The sequence below is a fragment of the Columba livia genome, chromosome 4 (assembly GCF_036013475.1).
Source record: "Columba livia isolate bColLiv1 breed racing homer chromosome 4, bColLiv1.pat.W.v2, whole genome shotgun sequence".
Taxonomy (NCBI): Eukaryota; Metazoa; Chordata; class Aves; order Columbiformes; family Columbidae; genus Columba; species Columba livia.
Window position 1 is genome coordinate 9,933,079 of NC_088605.1, and position 19,409 is coordinate 9,952,487.

Below are 19,409 nucleotides of genomic sequence, written 5' to 3' on the forward strand. Positions count from 1 at the left end.
GCCTAAAAAAAATGTTCATGGATTTATTCAAATACAGCAGATGAAAAATTATCAGAAAGTTGCAGCTCATGAAATCACATGGGCAAGGTCATGACGCTGCCAAGTAGATCTGTTTCAGTTTGCTTTTCCTCTGAAAAACTGAGCTGTACCAGATGTGAACTAGGTATAATGTAGACTTAGAAAAGGATTAAGGAAGGGATAAGTGGAGATAGTTGACTGCTGGTTTTTGCATTATAATATCTCTTCAGTGCTGTAATATATGCCCTGCAGAGGCTATTGTTACTGCAGAGGCTGTGGTCACTACTGATGATGTTCAGGAGCAATGTTCAAAGCAGAAGAAACCCCCAAACGTTGCTGTGCTCGAGGTCTGCCCTGCATGCTGTCTGGTCTGACCCTGTGTGTAGAATAATCCTCTTCCCATGTGCCTTTCTAGGTCTTATCAGCCCAGAGGTGTCCTGCATCAGATTTTGTTTGCTACGTGCTGCTGAACCTGTCTCTCATGCATTTGTCATTATTCTTTCCCTTCATCTGTGCATTTAACTTCCACAGTGGCTTATCCTTAAATCAGTTGGGGTTACGGAGGAAGGAGCCTAAATTTTCACTTACTGAAATCAAACAGTTTCCTATCTCTTGAACGGAAGGCACAAAGTAATCTTTCTCCATATCTGAAAATCACGAAGGACTTTGTAAGCGCCACTCATCTGCCAGCAGCAGTTCTGTGACAGATTTAGCTGTGCCTGGGAGAGGAGAGGAAGAGCTCAGCCTATGGCTGGAGAGCACACAACTCAGAGCTTGGTTTGGGCTGTGGGGAGGGAGGTTTTTTACTGGGCACTGAGGTTGGAGTCGTCTGCCTCTGAATGGCCTTGGGCCACCGCGGTGGGCAGCTGCGGAGCAGTGTTGTCCTGCTGGGACGGGAAGCACCTGAGAGGAGCCTTAGCACAGAGCAGCTGTTGCAAAAAGGGTTTTGGCACAAAAAGCGGAGGCAGGAGAGCAAGACATCTTGATGGGTTTTGTGGGGGGTGGCTAGGGTTAAGTGCAGGAGGTTTCTTTAGTGTTGCTAAAGAAAATGTATTGTTTCAGATGTTTCAACAAACTTAATTTTTCTCCTCCCTATATAAAAGTAAGGGAATTTATTCCAGTGGTATGGAATATGTTTGTTATATTAAGACCTTGTAGAATAAAGTGTAGCCTTAATTGTCTTTCGGTAACGTTGTTTTTCTAGTCTATCTCTTTGCTAATGCGCCTGCAAAAATCAGTGCACTGTTTTCTAGTGTTTTCCCCCAGGAGAAGTTTAAGTCCCGCATTTTTTTTTGAGCATCACATTTCTGCTGAACTCTTCAGGGGTCAGTGATGATGAGCCAAATCTAAATTTTCTTCCTCTGTTTTTCCTGCCCCAAGCTCTCCCAAGACGTGGCGTCACTCTCGCCCTTGTGATGTTTGTGAGGCTTCACCAGGCTGCAGCTGCAAGAACGATGGGGACAGGTTGTCTAGGAATATGTCACTTGGCCTGCTGAGGGTCTGATTTTGTGATTGTGACAGAGCAAATTATGGCAGTCTTTGGGTGTTTGTGTTCTTCTTGCTCAGGTGGTTCTTCAAGGACATTCAGGTGAAATCAATAAGTATTTTTTTAAGCTGTGATTGTCATGTCATACTTTCTGGTGCCAAGATGGTGTATGCCTTATTTTCCAAAAAATTAACGTTTTAGAGAGGTTGAATTAGTGTGACAACCACTTCCAAGAAAAAAAGTAACTTTTTTTACATTGTAAATAACGTTTATAGAAAGAAAGGTTTTCCCTCCCCCTGTAGCCCCCACCACTTTCGATTATGGTGAAGAGATTCCCATGTTCCTGGTCCCTGTCAGCCTTCCTTCTGGCACTTATGTTTTAAAAACCTATTTTGTGAAGATAAAACTTTATAATAATTAAAAAGGATACTCGGGACTGTAAAAATAAGTTGGTTTTTTTTTTAAAAAAAGTGTTGTCCAGCAGTGACAGCTGTCAGGTTTGTCACTTCTACTTTAAATTTCTGCACAGTTATATCCGTCAACATATGGCCCAATAACTAGATCTTGGAAGGTCCTTCCGCAGTTCTCCAGTTGTATTAGTAACATGAATTTAGTGCTATTAGTTATTGTAACTTTGTCATCTCAAGCACTTTCTTGCTGTAGACCTTGAATAACTATGGTTTTCTAGATCTCTTTTAAACTTTCATAAATAAATATTTAGAAAATCATATTCTGTTCCTGTGGTACTGATGAAGTATAAAGCTAGCATTAAGATACTGAAATTATCAGTCCAACTGTAACATTCTTGAGCTTCATTAGGACTCTTGGCTGAATGTCGTCCATGCTTAGTAGACTGCTAATTTTTGGGTTGTCCGTTTGCACCATACTTTTTTCTAGCAGTGCTGTGCTTTGAAACAGGTTCTCTAATGTGTCTTTTACTGGGAAGATATCTTTAAAATCCTCTACAGTGAGCAAAAGGATGCAGAAAATAAATCTGGTGATTCTGCCATGCCCTTAGCTTCTTTGAGCATTTTTAAATGCATCTGTTTGTTTACTTACTTTAACCTTACAGATCCTAACGGGCTGCCTACTCCTTGTTCTTCATGTGCCTTGAAAAAGGATTTAGTTGTAGTTTTTATAGTTTTTCCTCACTTCCTTCAATTACTTGTGAGACTGTCTCATTGTAATTTTTTTCCTCTCTGTTTTTAGCTTGCTATTGTTTGAGCCTCATTTGGACAACTTCTACAAGATTCTTCTACTGTTTTCTCTAATATGCTATTTAGCCATCTTCTTCCATTCCCTGTCATGTCATTATTCACCCCTACTTAAGTCATTTTTGCCATTATTTTTTTTAAATATTTGCTCTAAGCCTCATACAATATCTTAAATCTCATTGCCTACAGCTATGTGTTTTTTTATTATTCTCTTTAAGTTTCCTCCTGTTTATCTAATTCATTTCTTTACATTTCTTGGCGTTTGTTCCTCCTGCAGATATTTAGGTTGCTACTAAATGCTGAGAGGTTTACTCTTATATTTTGAACGAAATCCTACCCAGTGCTTAGGATCAAGAGATGCCTTTGCTTTTGTTAGTAGCATGACAACTCTTTCCATGAAGCACTCACATCTGATGGTCAGTATTTTTTCTTGACGCCCTGTGACACTTTGTGGATAACAGAAGCCTCCCACTGGTTTTGTCTTTGCTTCTGTAGCATTTCTGGGCCACTAAACATCTGCATGTTTAATGTGGTGGCTCCTGCATTTCGTGTTATCACTATCTTGAATGTAAAGAAGGTAAATGTACTCCTTTAATGAATAGGTAATGGGTTTGGATAGACTTGTCTTTTTTTGAATTTTATCAAAAAGAAGTTTTTTTCAGCCACAGGTAGCGATTTCATTCTAAACTTTCTTACTGGTTCCTTTGTTCTTGAATGCATATGCATGCCAGTAACCAGTGGACCTCCAGGACTGGAGGATGGCTTTTCTTGGTGAAGAGGACTTTTCTTAATCCAAATGACCTTTTCAATTTTTCTCCACTTCTTGGAGGGTGGCTGAGTAAAAACACATCAGCATTTTTGTCCCACAGTTTTCTATATGAGTTTTCTTAAAAACCCGCTCTTAAAAGTTATCATAGGTTATCTAAGTGAAATTGTGTGGTTTCTTAGTTGTATCTTGTCTAGAAATTATTTGAAGATTGTGTTTTATCCTCTACTTTGTGTTTGAAAAATCCATCTGAAGGCAGTGGCTTTGCAATTGCTGGCTTTGTAACCCGAGCGGTCAGTAATCCTGTGTGTGTGTAAAACTAAAGGATGGTTTTTTGTTCTGGAGGAGGCTCCAGTTAAAGTTTGGTAGCAGGGTGAAAGTATTTTCTGAACTCTGTAAATCCAACACACAAGATGTGGGAGTTCCTGTGTTAAACAGGCTGGGTTTTATTGCGGTCCTTAGAGTAGTCTTGGAAGTATTAATATCAGGCAACAGCAGGTAGAAAACTGGAGGGCAAAAAGAGGTTGGGAAAAACATGTGAAGGGTGGAATAAGGTCAATTACATCTGAAGTTCAAGAGATAAACCAGTGCTCAAGAGGAGGGAAAATTGAAAAAATAATTGATTGAGTTTATTTCCCCTCTCCCCTTTTTTTTTTTTAAATCAAATGTCTTCAAGTCAGTGTGATCTAAGGCTCTTCATTGTCACCCACTTGAATTTGTGTGCCGTCTTTACTCGGTTTAGTGTCCTTGAGTAATGCCGTATGAAAACGCTTGGGGCTTGTGAAAGGCGCTTGGTTGGTATCTAGTGGAGTGTCTGTAACACTTTTGGAGAAACACGGTGCAGAAGAAATCTCAGACAGGTTTCTGTGTGAATTGTAACCTGGGGCAGGAGGAAGGCTGAATCGCTGAATGCCGTTCGGAGGCTCGCTGTGGAAATCTCCCTGGTTAACACTGCATATTTTTCTAAGCAGTATTGTATTTAGCTTTCAAAAGGCAAGAGTCTTTGGTAATTGTCTTGATTCACAACAGAGGTTTGAAAGCTAAATGCAAACAATCAAATACAGAAGGAAAAACGTCATTTTGCTTGTGACTTTTTTCCTGTATCAATTCTTTCATATCAGTTCCGTTGCTAGTAAAGCAGCTATCGTGCAAAAGTTGAAAGTACAAAGATTGTAAACTTTTGCATCTGTAGAACTTTTATAACATGAGGGATTTTCCATCTCTGCAGTCAGTCATTCAAGTTTCAAAAGCTGTTTTGTCAACCCTCATATGCAGGGGAAGATTTTATTTAGTTTTTTTAATTCTTTTTTAGCATTAAACTCAACTATTGTAACCCATGTACTACAATTTTTTTCCAGGTTTCGCTAAACGGTACACAGTTCACAGACAGTTCTGTTGGATCAGAGTTCACAGGTGTTTCTCAGGTATGTGCAGCCACATTTTATGAGTGTATATGACAGCTGAATTATTTGTAAACGTACTAGAGACAACTCTTCAGAAACATCTGCATCTCTGTATAGGGTTGGTACTTGGCGAACTGAAATCAGTTCCTGATGACTTCACTATTGAAGTTTAAAAAAAGCAGTGAAAGCTGCTATTTCTAAAGGTAAATTTTATCATTATAATAAGCTTGAAATTGGACATAGATGTAAAAAAAGCTATGCAGTTTTATGGTAATAACGTTATTATTGGAAAGAAATCTAAATACATGGCAGAGATGCAGTTATTTCTGTTCTGACTTGTCCTACTTCCAGTGTTCTCTTATGAATGTTGTATCTGAACATGTTTCAGAGAAAAAGTGAGACCGGGTGTTTTCTTTTAGGGGTGCGTCACACTTTTTTTTTTTGAAGCTTGACTAGTGGAAAAATATCTTGCTTTTCTTAAAATGTACACTTTTATTATACTGAAGATGCATAGAAATGTATATGTGACCTAATTCCAAGCTCATCTAATCCACGGAGAGTTCACCGCTGCTGTAGAAATGGTCATGTGAACAGTCAATACATTATCATATTTTGAATAAATAAGAAACTGCAATTCATAGCTTCATTTTATGATGACAAAGCCATAATGGAAATCTGAGATGTTTATGGTCTAGATTTTGTCAAGGTTCTAATTGTCAGTTTTGGTAGAAATAAACTGCTTAGAAGTTTTCGTTCTTCACAGTTGATTTGTGTTGTGGTCTAGGAACCAAGTGCTTTCATTTGAACTTCAAATCTGTTGTAAATATGGGCCCAGCTGGGAGGTTGTTAAGGTTTTATTGAGTCTGTGAGTTGGCTGGAATTAAGATTGTTGTTTCCGATGTATTTGCTATTGCGTTTTTAGTGCTCATAGTGCCTCCTGCGTGCAGGGTTTGTAGCATCAGTAAGAACTGCAGTTGAATGCAGGTCAGCCAAGAGGAGTGTCTAACTCGAGAGGTCTGATGATGTTTGTAGAGCCAGTAAGGTGAGAGCATGTTCCAGACTTTTGGGAGGCAGAGCAAGTCTTCCCTCATGAGAATGTTGTCTGAAAACCTGCAGTAGACACCTGGACAAATTATGTTCATTTTCTTGCCTTAGTTCTTAGGTGTGAATTCCTGAAGTGGCGTCAGTGAGTAAAAAGACTAGCTGTTCTTGCTAAATCTATTAACTTATCTTTCAGAAGTCCTTGAGAAATTTAAGAAGATACTTGTAGAAAGAAACTGAGTGTGTCTTTGGTTTTTTTTATGTCTAGAATTCTCAATTTTGCTTTCCTATTACTGAGTCTGTCAGTTTTATAAATGCAAAGAACAGAGAAATCAGAGGTCATAATGCTGTGCTGCTTCTCTTCAGATGGCAGCAGTAGGGAGCTGATTTGTTATTGCCGCAAAGACGGGTCAGTGGGTTGTGCTACAGCTTGAACTAGTCCTTTGCCCTTAAGAACTTTTTACCTGTGCTTGTGCATGTCAGCCTTAATGGATCTTTAAAGCAGTATTTTTGTTAGTATTGAGGTTGGAACAGTATCCAGAGGGATGCTTGAATGACTTATTTAAATTTTACCTTTCTTTTGAGAAATAGTGTAACTATTTTGTGTCTTAAATAGAGGATCTGGCTAATTAAGGCAGAGCTAGCAGCTGTAATATCAGATAAATCTGAGATTCTGCCATTACAAGATGTTTTGTTCCATTCATTGTAACGTTGCTTATCTCTTGTAAAGTTGGGTTCTGTTTGGTCTGTGCTGCTTGACTTGTATTTGAGTATCAGTTTTGGTGATTAATCAGCATTTTGTGGCTGAACCAGGATTTCAGGCACTGTAGCATATGAAAGAGAAAGTACGTTTTGAACTCACTCTGTCGCCTTAAGTTACCAAGTCTACTTTATTCAATAGCTGATAGTGGATTTTGAGACCCTACCGATTGGTTTTGTTAAAACTGAGTTAAGCTTTCATTTTTTAATAAGCTTAGCTGAAAGTGTCTTTGTGTCAGTTAGTATTAAAAAGGCATTGACACAGAACTTCCAAGAGCAGTTATTTTGCTTTTTTCCTCTAAGAATGACAGCGATAAAAGAAATTCTACTACACCTTTTTTTATTTTACTTACTAGATTATTACATCTAATTATTTTAGAGAGGATGGCTGTAGTCTATGTTCCCTGAAAGCATCACTTTTTAAATGGGGTGTGTTTGTCATCGGAGTTGTTTGCCACGTGGGGGTTAAGACACCTGTGTTTGCTTTTGGGACACTGCACTTAGTGATGACTTTTAAAATGTATGTGTTTTTTTTGAATATCAGAATAAGTTTTATTTCTGGTATGTATTCTGTGAATAACCAGTTATCTATCAAATTTATTTGTAGACACCGTTTACCTTTGGCTTGGGCCAAAGGGCACCATATACAACCGGGGAGCATTGTCTTCTCTGTAGAAGTGAACGAAAAGATAATTCGCTTTCAGAGAGCGGAATAAAAAATTCTAGCAAAACAGCACTTTCCACATCTCCAAAAGCAAACAATGTGCTGCATCTTCCACTGTGGGTGTGTCCAGACTGTCGAAGAACAGTCGAAAAAGAGGAGAGGCACACTACCATAGAGCAGTCTCTTGTGGTAAGTGGAAGTACTTCTGTTCAGTACACTGAGAAGAGATGTTGTTATGGGCTGAATGCTACTTTATGCTTTTGAAGCACTTCAGCTATAAGTGCTTAGAAAGTGATTTAGAACATTTTGAGTTGGTTTTCTTTCCTATGAGCTAAACTGAACGGGTAAGTTTTTCCAAAAATCAGGAGTTCTGATTCCGAGTTTTGGATCTTTGGGTAAAGCAAGGCTTGAATTTGTTTCTGGCTGCTTTTTTGCCCTTTCAGTTTATTGAATCTCATACTTTGTCCTTTCCCCCTTTACTTAAGTTCTGTTTCTTATGCCCTTGCCAATGTGACTTTAATTATTACATGTTTTTTCTACTCTCTGTCTGCTTGTGTACTTCCCCCATTTGTGAGGTAAACTGTCTGAATTTTCCTTTAGTGTTTGAGTCACTGCACTTGCGCTGCCGCCTTCCTGCATGTCTCTGAGGTTTTTCGTCTTTTCTTTCCTGTGTTTATTTAATAAAGAAGCACAACTTTGCGTAGTATGCATATAACAATTTCTTTGGAGCACTGCAAACACTGGTTTTAATACACGACGGTAATATTTCAAGTTTTTATTATTTTCTAGATTAAGCGTTAAAATATATTTTCAAATGACGATTCAAGTTCACGTAAGAGCTGTGCTCAGTGTAGCAGAAGGATGGAAAAAGTTCATTGACAGGTCCAGTAAAACCCTACTAGAAGTTAAATATGCTGTCCTGCAGAACCAAATCTTCACAAGTGATCTGGGAAGCCATATGCTTCTGATAGTTGGAAGCAATATAGATACCATGTGATATCTCCTTGTAGAGAGCTTACAGAATGTGCGTGTGCCCATAGGCACATACAGATTTTTATTTCAGTAAACAAATAAGGGTGAGGAAAGGTTGTATTTGTATAGCATATATTGTTAAACTCTTATTAAAAACATGGTTAATGCTGACAACCAATGATAGGACAAGGGTAATGGGTACAAACTGGAACACAAGAGGTTCCACTTAAATATGAGAAGAAACTTCTCAGTGAGGGTGACAGAGCCTGGCCCAGGCTGCCCAGGGGGATTGTGGAGTCTCCTACTTTGCAGACATTCAAACCCGCCTGGACACCTTCCTGTGTAACCTCATCTGGATGTTCCTGCTCCGGCAGGGGGATTGGACTGGATGAGCTTTCGAGGTCCCTTCCAATCCCTGACATTCTGTCATTCTGTGTATTTCTTGTGTACGACTAGTGTTGAATGATATTCTTGCTATTAACAAGGGTTAGTAAAATTAATCAGAAGATATTACATCTAAAGGAATTATACTGTTAGTCCGGTGGTAAACACATCGTGGAGAATTTGAAGCACAGCAAGACTGAAGCACACTATTGTTCAATCGAGTCCAAATTTTTGACGTAGTTAAGTTCTGTTTAATGAACTAGTAAAGAAAATAAGTGCCCTAATAGTTAAAGTAAGGCAGGGTTTGCTTCCTAAACGTTTTGTTAAGTTATAGATATTCCGGGTAAAATAACAATTGACAGTATATATTTTATTTTGAAACTTATCTCATTTGAAGAGGAATTTTTTAAAGCAATCAGCAGAAGGATTTTCCAAGTTGGGAAGGTTGACTTGAAAAAAGAAAAAAGAGGAAAATAAATAAGTGGCCAGTCAAATTAGAGATACTGGCTGGGGGGGGAAATGAGCTAAAAAAAGAAAGCTGCTATCAGTCATTGCAAGCCAGGGTGTCATCTCCTTGTACCGAGCAGCACTGGGTACCAGAGGTAGCATCCATTCCCAATGACAGCAGCTCTCTAACATCCATTACTATGAGGTAGGATGTCTGGCTGTTATAAACAAGGAGATTTTATGCTTTTTGCTAGAAGGGATTGTTGAGCCACAAAAGTTAAACATAGTGTCAAGTAGAGACTAAAGATATCTTACTAGTTTATGCTTAATTGTGGGTGATGCAAGCTTTCCTTTAGCCTAGTTCATTGTTTATGCTGGAGTATATAAAGGTGATAATTACAACCAGCGTACTTTGGTTATTAGAAATGAAGCTATGTTTCTATCTTTTGTTTTCTCAGCCCATCTCTTGCATGTATTAGGCTTTTTGAAGGTAAATTCTTTGTGTCTGGTTGAGTGTCCTCCCAAAATACATTCAGCATGAAGAATTGCCACATGCGTTTTTGCATACCTATTGTAGCCTTACAAACTAAAGGCTACCTGTGTTGCTTGTTTTCCTTCCAGAGCCAAGATTTCCTTTTGCACATGCCTCTTGGAAACAGTGGATCACAGCAGGAATCTGTAGGAGGAGGAAGAATAGCTGTTGGTGCGCAGACAGTGCCTGCTGCAGATCTTAGCAATTCCTCTCCTTCAGACATAGCTTGTAACTGTGAGGCCTGTAACGAGCGCAGGTAAGAACTCAGCTCAAACCCAACAGTTTGGTGCCCGTAGTCAGGCTATCTGACAATAACAGTAACTTGTGGATGGCAGCTTTTATCCAATTTTATACTTTTAGACATGTACTTTATTTTCAGATGTACGTTGTTTTTCCTGAAGAGCATCTTCAGAATACTAGGAATCAATACACCTATGTGATGTGCGAATAGAGAGTAATTTTTTTGTCATCATTTGCAGAGAAAATTCAGCAGAGCCTGAACGTGAACCTCAGCAGCTTCAAAATTACTGGTCAGAAGTAAGATATATGGTTCGGTGTATATATCGCCAAGCTGGGACCCCTTTGGCAGACGACCAAGACCAATCTTTGGTACCAGATAAAGAAGGAATGAAAGAGCTGGTGGATAGGTATAGCACTTTGAAAAATATCTATTAATTGCTAAGAGGAATTTTTAAATTAGTTTTTAAGTAGTTTGGAATATTGCTTTTTAATAGAATGTTATTTACCATCTGTAAGTCTGGTTGCTTGAAGTGGTTGCATCTCCACTAGAATGGGAAGTCAGAACAGTCAGTTCTATTTCATGCAGGATTTTTAAATGGTAGATTGAATGCATGGGAGGCTATATTCTGTTTATACGCTGTTTGGAATAGGAATATTAATGTATAATTATGGAAGGGTGCCAAAATCTTAGTCTTCAAAAGACCTTGAGAAGTTGGTGGGTAATAAGACTGTTTAATTTGCATTGCCCACAGGAAAGTCTTACCTTTTTGAACTAACCTGAGTTGTTGTAGTGCTTGCTTCTTACTGTAGTTGTAACACCTAGAAGAGACTTGTCACACACACAAAAAAAGTAATAGTGGCAATTGATCAGTAGTTTAGGCAGATTCTGAGAACCTCTTTCTCACTTCAGAAGTTGAAATTGTAGCTTTTCTAGGCGTGAAGTTGAGGATGTGCTAAATGAGATTCTCTCTTGTGGGGTTTTACCTTTTAAGAATAGCGTGACTGTCCTTAAAGTGCTCTGGGAGGTTCATCTCCATTGCTGGCTAACCAAATGTGTGGTCAAGGAATAATTGCTCTCCTTGATTCTGTACATACTTAATATACTACAGTCTGACTAGTCTGACAAACTGCGGTTCTTATGCAGAGTTTCTAGATAAAGCTAAATCCTGGTGAGGTGAAGTAACTTTTGAAATTTTATAGTCATCTAGCATTGCTCTTCATATGACTGTGCTGCTGAATCAGCCTTAACAGATCATTAAATAAGCATATTGCACTTCTGTTATATAAAAACTGAGTGTTTGGTTTTGAACATGAGTTGTGTAAATGTAGAGTAATGTAGTATGCCTCTCTATTAGTCACACTTGGTTTATTTAAGTGATCAAATCATGCAGTGTAGGTTTTGAAATCAAAGATGCTTAAATGTTGCATAGTGTGTAGGTAATTAAAACTGAATCACAGCTAAAATGGTGGTTGATTTTTATGCAGTTTCTCTTTAATGGAAAAATTTTGGAAACTGAAACACCTAATATGTACCTTTCTTATGTACTTGATTTTTCTAGAACTGTTTTTCACTTTTGAAAGTGATTATTAAAATACAAAGGCAGAAACGAAACAGGATCTCAAAGAAGGAAACCTTATGTCAGTATGCTTATTTTTCACTTGAGTTTCTTATGATCTCCAAAGTGTGAAATAAAATTAGGATGCTGTGTTTGAGCAGACACCGGTGTATCCAGGCTGTGGTGCTACTATCTTGCAGATTTTTTTGACAAAGCTAGTCAGTAAGTGTAGGTATTGAAGGCGTAAAACCAAACAAAACCAAACAAACCGTGTAGGTAATGTGCCAAGGATCATGCTGTAGCCAAGTAGATCTATTTTTAAAAGGCTGAAATTCCTAATTCCATGCTCAGCTCTGTTAGATACCACTGGAAAGAAAAAGACTGTCTGGTCTTCTTACCTGAAAATGAGTAGTGGTGCTGAGTACTGTCCCTATGGTATGTTGGAGCACTTTGTGTCTTTCTGCTACTACTCTATTTTGTGAGTGCCGAGGAAAGAGCAGGCACTAGATAGCAGCAGACTTCTATTCAGCTAACTCTTAAGTGCTTATCCTTTTCTTCTTCCCCACCTCTCCGTGCTGTAAAAAAACCTGAGGCAAGCACTTAAACTCCATGCACAGGACTTTTAAGTAGCAAGATTTCACCCTGAAGTGCCTCAAAGCAGCCATCGGGGTCCGTTTTCTTCTGTGTGGGCTGGTTCAATCCCATGGGTCAGGTCTTGCAGGTACTGAGTGGCTGAATAGAGTGCATGGAGGGCAATATGCTGCTGGAGCTTCAATGTTACTGTGCTTCCCTGGGACAAATGAGTCCCAAATTCTGATCCCTGTTCTGGATTTTAAAGAAAATAATAAAAAATACACCAATCTGTGTAACGATTGCAGCGTAGGCACTACTACAGTAGAGTGCCCTAAGTCATGTTCCTTGAATGACATTCTTTTCAGTCCTGAGAATCCCACATCTCTGCTATGCAGTGACACAGCTTTAATAAAAGGTACAAAAAATGTCCTTGTCCAAAGATTTACAACTCGGTTTAAGAAACTCTCCATAAAGGTGAGGACGAGTTTCATTAATATCTTAAAAGCTTAGTAATTGTATGAAATGTCTTTCAGTTCAGCTGAAAGGGTCCCCCATCAGCAAGTCCTGTCTGGTCAGTGTGCATTTAGAAATGTTCTGGGTGCTAAACAGGTGAAGCTCCTTCAGTTTGAAGTAAAGGCCTGTCCTTCTCCAGGAGATGAATTGGGCCTAGGCCTGGCTGTTCCAGCTGGGACACTGTTAGGGCTGTTTGGAAGAACATGGGGAACTTGTGAAGAAGCTTGTCTGAAGAGTCTGGGTGTCTGTAGTATGCCAATTGAGTAAAGTTTTTTTAGCTCACAAGTTGAAGAGAAATACTAAGGTGTTAATTAATTTGTTCCTCAGGTGTGCAAGCATCTTAGTCCTAAAGCCACACTGAGGCTCAGTTCCACATTTTAAAAGTAAGGAACTGGACTGTGTTCTCCCAGATTTAAGGTAGTTCCGTAAACTGTAGCCATTGTTTCTTTTTGATGAAGATGATGATGATTGTAACTTCTCAGTATTTTTAGGAAAGTAAAAGTTGTTGATTACATGCCTTTTTTTTTTTTTTGGTCACAAATACTCTAAAAATACAGGCTTTGTGAAAGAGATCCATATCAGCTTTACCAACGATTGGAACAGCAAGCTAGAGAATATGTGCTTGAAATGAAGGTTCGTCTGCTCCGACACTTGTCCCTGGGATCTAAAGTTGCATCAACATTAGCAATACAAGGGCCACCACAGGCCCACCAGTTCATCTCACTCCTACTTGAAGAATACAGTGCACTCTGTCAGGCAGCGTGTACAATCAGCGCCTTTCTAGTTACTCTGGTAAGACTTGAAAAAATAACCTATATGCTTCTACTTGCTAGCAGAGTAATGCTAGCAGAGCTGTGCTGGGCTCTTTCAGGTGTCTTCTGTGGTTTTTAAGATGTAAGAGTTTTTGTGTGTGCGTGCCTAGGGACAGGGGTAGTCAGAAAATGCAAATTAAATTCTTCAGAGATGTGTATTAGGCATCTCTTACAGTGAACTGATGAAATTACCTTTGTAAAGAAAAATGTGGGATGTGGTTTGTGGCTCTTATTCTGAAACTAATCTTTACACAGATTACAAAATTTTAGATACTGCGTTTGGAAATGTGTGAAACACTTCTCTATCAATCTTCAACGGTCTCTTGACAAGCATGTTTACAGCACACAAACTTTTATGTGTAGCACTAATTTAGATTGTTTCGATGTTCAGTTTTTCATTTATTTGTGAGAAAGAATGGCTAATCAAAAACGTGATCTGTTGCCTTGGAATTAATCTGCTGTGTTATTTATGATTTCTAGAGTTCTTGTTCTTTCTTAAATGCTTTTTTGTCAACTGATTGTGATGTTAGTGTTAAGATTATATTGCCAGGTAGAAAATAAGCAACAGACTTAAAAATATACTTTTGAGTAACTTTCCATCATGAGTGAGTAATACAGTAAACAAATTCTGTAATTCTGTTTGTCTAAGGGCTGAGAAGGTTATTAATCCTGTTTTGTTAATAATCCTTTCCTGTACATCCTTTGTTAATGTCCTTATCCTGTACATCCCTTTTCTTGTATATACTTTGCACAAGCCAAAAAAAAAGTGGATACACTGGTAAATCTGGGTTTTATTGCCAATTAGCTGAAAGTGACTGTCTAGGTGGATAAAGAGAAGAAAATAATAGGCAGAAACAAGACCATGGTGGGCACAGGTGAGAAAGATGTAAAATGGAGGGAAGCAGAATGTTGTTACTGAGTTAGCGCTGTTAGTAAAATTAAATGGGCAAAGCAGGAAGATCTTTCTCTTAAGAAGCTTGAGCATATCTGATGCTTTTCTCTGTTGTCAGTGTTCTGTATTTGCTGTTGTCTGTGTTGTCCTCCCCAGCTTTATCACTTAGATACAGACCTGAGGTCACTTTCATCTTCTGTTTATTGGCTGCTCTTAAGTCATCAAGTCTCTACCAGCGTGCTTGGGAGGGGTTTGCTCTTTGGGTTGATTTGCATTGGAATTTAGAAATTGGTTCAGTTGAGAAGCAGATGGATTACAGTACAAATGTTAGCTTCCTTCAAGTAGATCCACAAATAATTAGCATATTAGTGCCATTCCATAGCTAATCAGAAAATAATATTTCAATATTTTCCCCTGGTTATTATCGTCAACTAGTAATCATGAAGACTTAGCAGGTATAAGAGATGGAGATAATGGCTATGAAGAGACAGAAGACACTTGGACACCCTAACCTACCCATTTTCTGACAAAATTCAAAGTAAAATAAAATTCCTGTTCTCTTTTAAAAAACAAAGCATGAGAAAACAAAATAGCCCAAACTTTCTGGTCCTTTTCCTTCTGCAGCCCAGTATGTACTGAAAACTTTTTTCTGCTAAGCTGTGACATTCAGAAACTGCAATGTGAGAATGTGGAGTACTGTCTCTCATCATAAATTTCTTACATTTATTAAATTACCTTTTTATTAAATGGACAAGTATGTCACAGCTTCCAGTACAGGTAGTCACTAGCCTTTTCAGTGTGCAGGGGTGCTTTCTCTCAAGATACCAATGCACTATGGAAGAAGGCATCTTTTCAGCTGAAATACTTTCAAGGCAATCAAGATCTGTACACATAGTGCAGCCTTCGTTTTTAAGGTAAAACTGTTGCACATAGCATGCTGTACAAAGGCGTATCATGCTTTGAACCTCCACCTGTGACAATCTAATTTCTTAATGAAATTATGAACAGCTGTCCTTGCTTTCAAAGGAATCCCTCTAACTAGTGAAGTTCAAGAGCGGGAACAAAAACCTTGTGCCCCATCAGAGAATGACAGACACTGAGAACAAGCTGGAAAGACTATAGGCAGTACACAGAAACCCTCAAGTGCACAGTAAAGCAGAATAGAAGGGAAAACTTAACCATATTTCTTTGTGAGAAATATAGAATCACTTCAGTTGGAAGAGACCCTCAGGATCATTGAGTCCAACCATAACCCAACTCTAGCACTAAACTATGTCCCTAAGAACCTCGTCTAAACGCCTTTTAAACCCCTCCAGGGATGGTGACTCCACCGCTGCCCTGGGCAGCCTGTTCCAGTGCCTGACAACCCTTTCAATGAAGAATTTTGTCCTAATACTCAATCTAAACCTCCCCTGGTGCAACTTGAGGCCATTTCCTCTCGTCTGATCACTTGCTGTCATACTCTGCACCATCTGATATACAAGATGTTTTTTTTAGTAAAGTGTTGACTGTTTTGTTCACAGCATAATATGGAAACTGCTTAGAAAATCAACCTTTCTCAGTGTTGACCCTTGAGAAATTATTAGCAATTTATAGAAATTTTAAGTATTTTTAAGACATAATATTCTAAGTGGAAAGGTACATGTGTCTTTTAAAAATTGGAAAAACCCCACCCACCCTTAAATAATAATAAAACTGCAAACTTGATTCTTTTTTTTGAATACAGATAGTCTCATGTTTGTCTGATATAAATATGTATGTAGTTTTTAACCCACTGTGCTTAACAAAACGTTGAAATTCCGGAGTATTCGGGTATTTCTGGATACTCAGGGTTATAGTGCATAGAGCTCACTTGCTGACCTGATAGCTGGGATGCTTGCTTTTGGTTTTGCTGTGTGGTGCTGTGTGTGCTGAGTCCTGGTGCGGAAAACCTGCATACTGCTGGCAATATGTGGGGAAACTTACTGACGTGAACAAATATTACACTTGTCTTTGATTCTTATGTTTTGATAATAACAGATTTATGTTTTAGGCCTTGAAATTAAACACAGCTACATGTTAAACTCAAATAGAAAAACATTCTGCTTACTAGAGAAGCTGTTGGTCTCTCGTATATTTAGTAAAATTCAGTTTTGAAGCTGTGCTTGGAGAGAACTGTTGTTTTATGTCCGTTTTGAATAAAGACTAGATTGTGCCATTATGTATGTGTTTGTTGCTAGATAAGAACTGGAAAATAATCAGACAAATATTTGACAAGAAAACCTGAGAATAACTGTTTCAGATAATAAAATATGTTTGTCAGTGCAGAAATGACTGGAAGCTTTTAACAACGTAGTCTTTTTTTTTTTTCCTAATCCATGACCATTTAGAAAAACAAGAGATGAAGCTATGGTTATTTGAGTCATTAAGGCATTACTTAAATTCTGAGCTTCTGGGCATTAAAACTGGATCTGAGTTGGATAACCTGGCCTGCAGGTTGGAGATTAAAATTCTTGCATTGGACTTTTTTCTTTTCCATTTTCTTGGCTTATTTCTGGTTTTTTGTTTTGTTTTTATAGGAAAATGAACATTTGAAGAAATTTCAAGTGACATGGGAATTGCACAATAAGCATCTGTTTGAAAACCTGGTATTTTCCGAGCCACTCCTGCAGAATAGCTTGCCAATGTTGGTGTCACAGCTAAGGTAGAGTTGGAATTTTCTTTTGTAATGTTAAGGAGAAATCAAAACCCACATTTGCAACCAGAGTTTAAAGAGAAAAATATAATCTTTGCTGCTTCTACAATTTAATTGGTTCTGTCTTGAAAACAGTATTGTTAATTGAGTGGGCTGCTGTCATAATTTGCTTGTCTGAAGAATAACTACCCTAATCTGCTTACTTGTAGGTTACCTAGTAAAATGACAGCATGCTATGGAAACACCGATGGTAGGACTGAATAGCGCTGCTTTCACTTCTCATCCGGCATTGCTGCTGTCTTTACAGCACTACAGGCCAATTAAAGCCTCGGTGCTTCCCATAGTGCACAAATAACTTCCTTTGGAGTTTTAAGCAATCTTTCCATTGGAGAAGGCAAAAGAAGCAAAATCTCTTGCTGTATGCTTGTAGGTCTGATGGCATATTGCATTTTCTAGGGCTTTAAAGTGTACGTTTTATTAGCAAGGTTGCTCTGCTTGTACCTGCAAAGTGTTTGGGATTTTTTTAGGGGAAAGGTATTAATTAATAGAAATTTTATTCTTTAAATCTGAACATTTTTAAAGTAAAGTCAGGGATGGTTCCTGTTGACCTTTCAATATCATTTCTGATGAGGAGACATTTACACTCTGTATACAGGTGTATTAAAGGGGTTGTCTTGGGTATTTTTCCATGCTATAAGAGCAGTTTAAGTCTGTCACAAGAGATGTTTCTCACAGTGCATAAAGATGATTCTGAGTTCTCCTTTTGCTAGTAGATACTGGAAAGAATAGCAAGCAAAACCAAGAAGTCTTAGTTGTCACTGGGCCCAGCAAGAAGTCTGAGGTCCCTCAGAATAAACTGTCTAATTGGTTTACTTTAAATTGGGTTGGTGCTGATTTTTGTTAAACCTCTAGGTAGGTAATTTTGTTGCTGTGTTCAATACCATTTGTTTAGTTGTGGGATTGGACTAAATTATCTTTTGAGGTCCCTTCCAATCCCTAACATTCTCTGATTCTGTGATCTGTATTTGGGTTCCCAGTACCACTGACACTGTATCCCTCATTCATCTCCATGCTGTCTGACAAGGCTTCTCTGCATCTCTTACTGCCTATATCAAGACTGTTTATATTGCCTTCATCTGCAGTAGCTGAGAGTAGTCTTAGTGAAGCTTATAGTCATTTCTGAACAAAAGCATTGGATTGTTTTCACTTACCTGTTGTTCTCAAGTGCTGCTGCCATTGAAGTGAGCAACAGTAGGTGTTTCTGCACAGAACTTCAATGTAGTGACAGCTGTCTTCAAGGCTTAATATGATGAAGTCAGTCTCTTCCTGCAGGAATTTCTTTTCAGGACATCTGTATTCACTAGATAACTTTAAGGCTGTTTCACATAAGCTGTGGTTTTGCCTACATTGCTTCACATGAGCCTTTTTGAAAGGAGAGGTTCAGCACGAGCTTCTTGTTCAATGGTTTCTAGTTTATATAGTGTATGTCTTGTTTTCCTTTAAGCAGAGATTACTTTTATTTTTGTGGACTCCCAGGGTTTTACTGCTGAGTTCTCTGGGTCTTGAAGTAAGAGAATTAGGTAGCCTTCCCTGAGAGGTTTTTCTGGGTGATGATCTGACTTGTATTGGGAACTGATGGAGGAATGCTCCATCAGAGGTGCCTGACATGGACAAGCAGGGATCAGCCTAGTCCCCTGATCATTTTGTCAGTAGAGAATCATTTGAACACAGTAGAGAAGGTGTTACCAGAGTTCCCTTACAAAAGAACGTTGGCATCATTGTTTTCTCCTCCTGAAGAAGAAATATTAAACGGTGTTTTGACATCTTAATTTCACTTAGATTTCGGGTGTCCACACTTTGTCTTATAACTTATTTAAATCACTAAATCATTTGTATATCTCTGGATTTTTAAAAATATATAGTTGGTGTGCTGTGATTAGTTCCAAGGATGCTTATCAGATGTCAGACTAGAAAAGGTGTTCACTTAGGGAGGGATAAACATAGGGGTCTTGTGGGATGGAGGTTACTAGCTGATATGAAATCAGCTGTGTCAGTATTTCACAGGGCTTGTCATCTACTCAGGGTAAACTAGCAGGGTCTTAATGTGTTGTATCTTGTTCTCCTACCTAGTCACCACCTCTGGTTTGTTTAGGAGGCACACTCAGTTGTACCACCTGCAGACCAGCTCTAAGAGATGTCCTTATACTTATCAAGAGTTAATTAATCAGCAGGGCTTCTAGATCAGATGCAGCATTTCATAAGGCTGTATTTTCATAATCAGTATTCAAGGAGGTCCAGTCAACCTGTCTTTCATAGGTGAGTGACCAGTGCTTCTTGGAGGTTAAATGTGTCTTGGGTTAACATGCTATTCACGCTTGCCTCCTACCGTCAACAAACTGCTTTATTGGGGTTAGTAATGAAGTAACTAACTGATACCTGGGGCTTTTCTGTCCTCTTTGCTTT

The 19,409-nt window shown here is 38.6% G+C and overlaps 1 protein-coding gene across 2 annotated transcripts in view; it reads left to right on the plus strand.

Annotated features, from left to right (window-relative positions):
- FAM193A (family with sequence similarity 193 member A) overlaps positions 1-19,409 on the plus strand; it is a 78,795-nt gene that overhangs the window by 26,101 nt on the left and 33,285 nt on the right. For both annotated transcript variants that reach the window (XM_065060396.1, XM_065060395.1), the window contains exons 2-7: positions 4,843-4,908; positions 7,295-7,540; positions 9,776-9,942; positions 10,166-10,333; positions 13,126-13,360; positions 16,831-16,955. In XM_065060396.1, the coding sequence (XP_064916468.1) occupies positions 4,843-4,908; positions 7,295-7,540; positions 9,776-9,942; positions 10,166-10,333; positions 13,126-13,360; positions 16,831-16,955 (1,007 nt within the window). The remainder of the gene's footprint in view (positions 1-4,842; positions 4,909-7,294; positions 7,541-9,775; positions 9,943-10,165; positions 10,334-13,125; positions 13,361-16,830; positions 16,956-19,409) is intronic.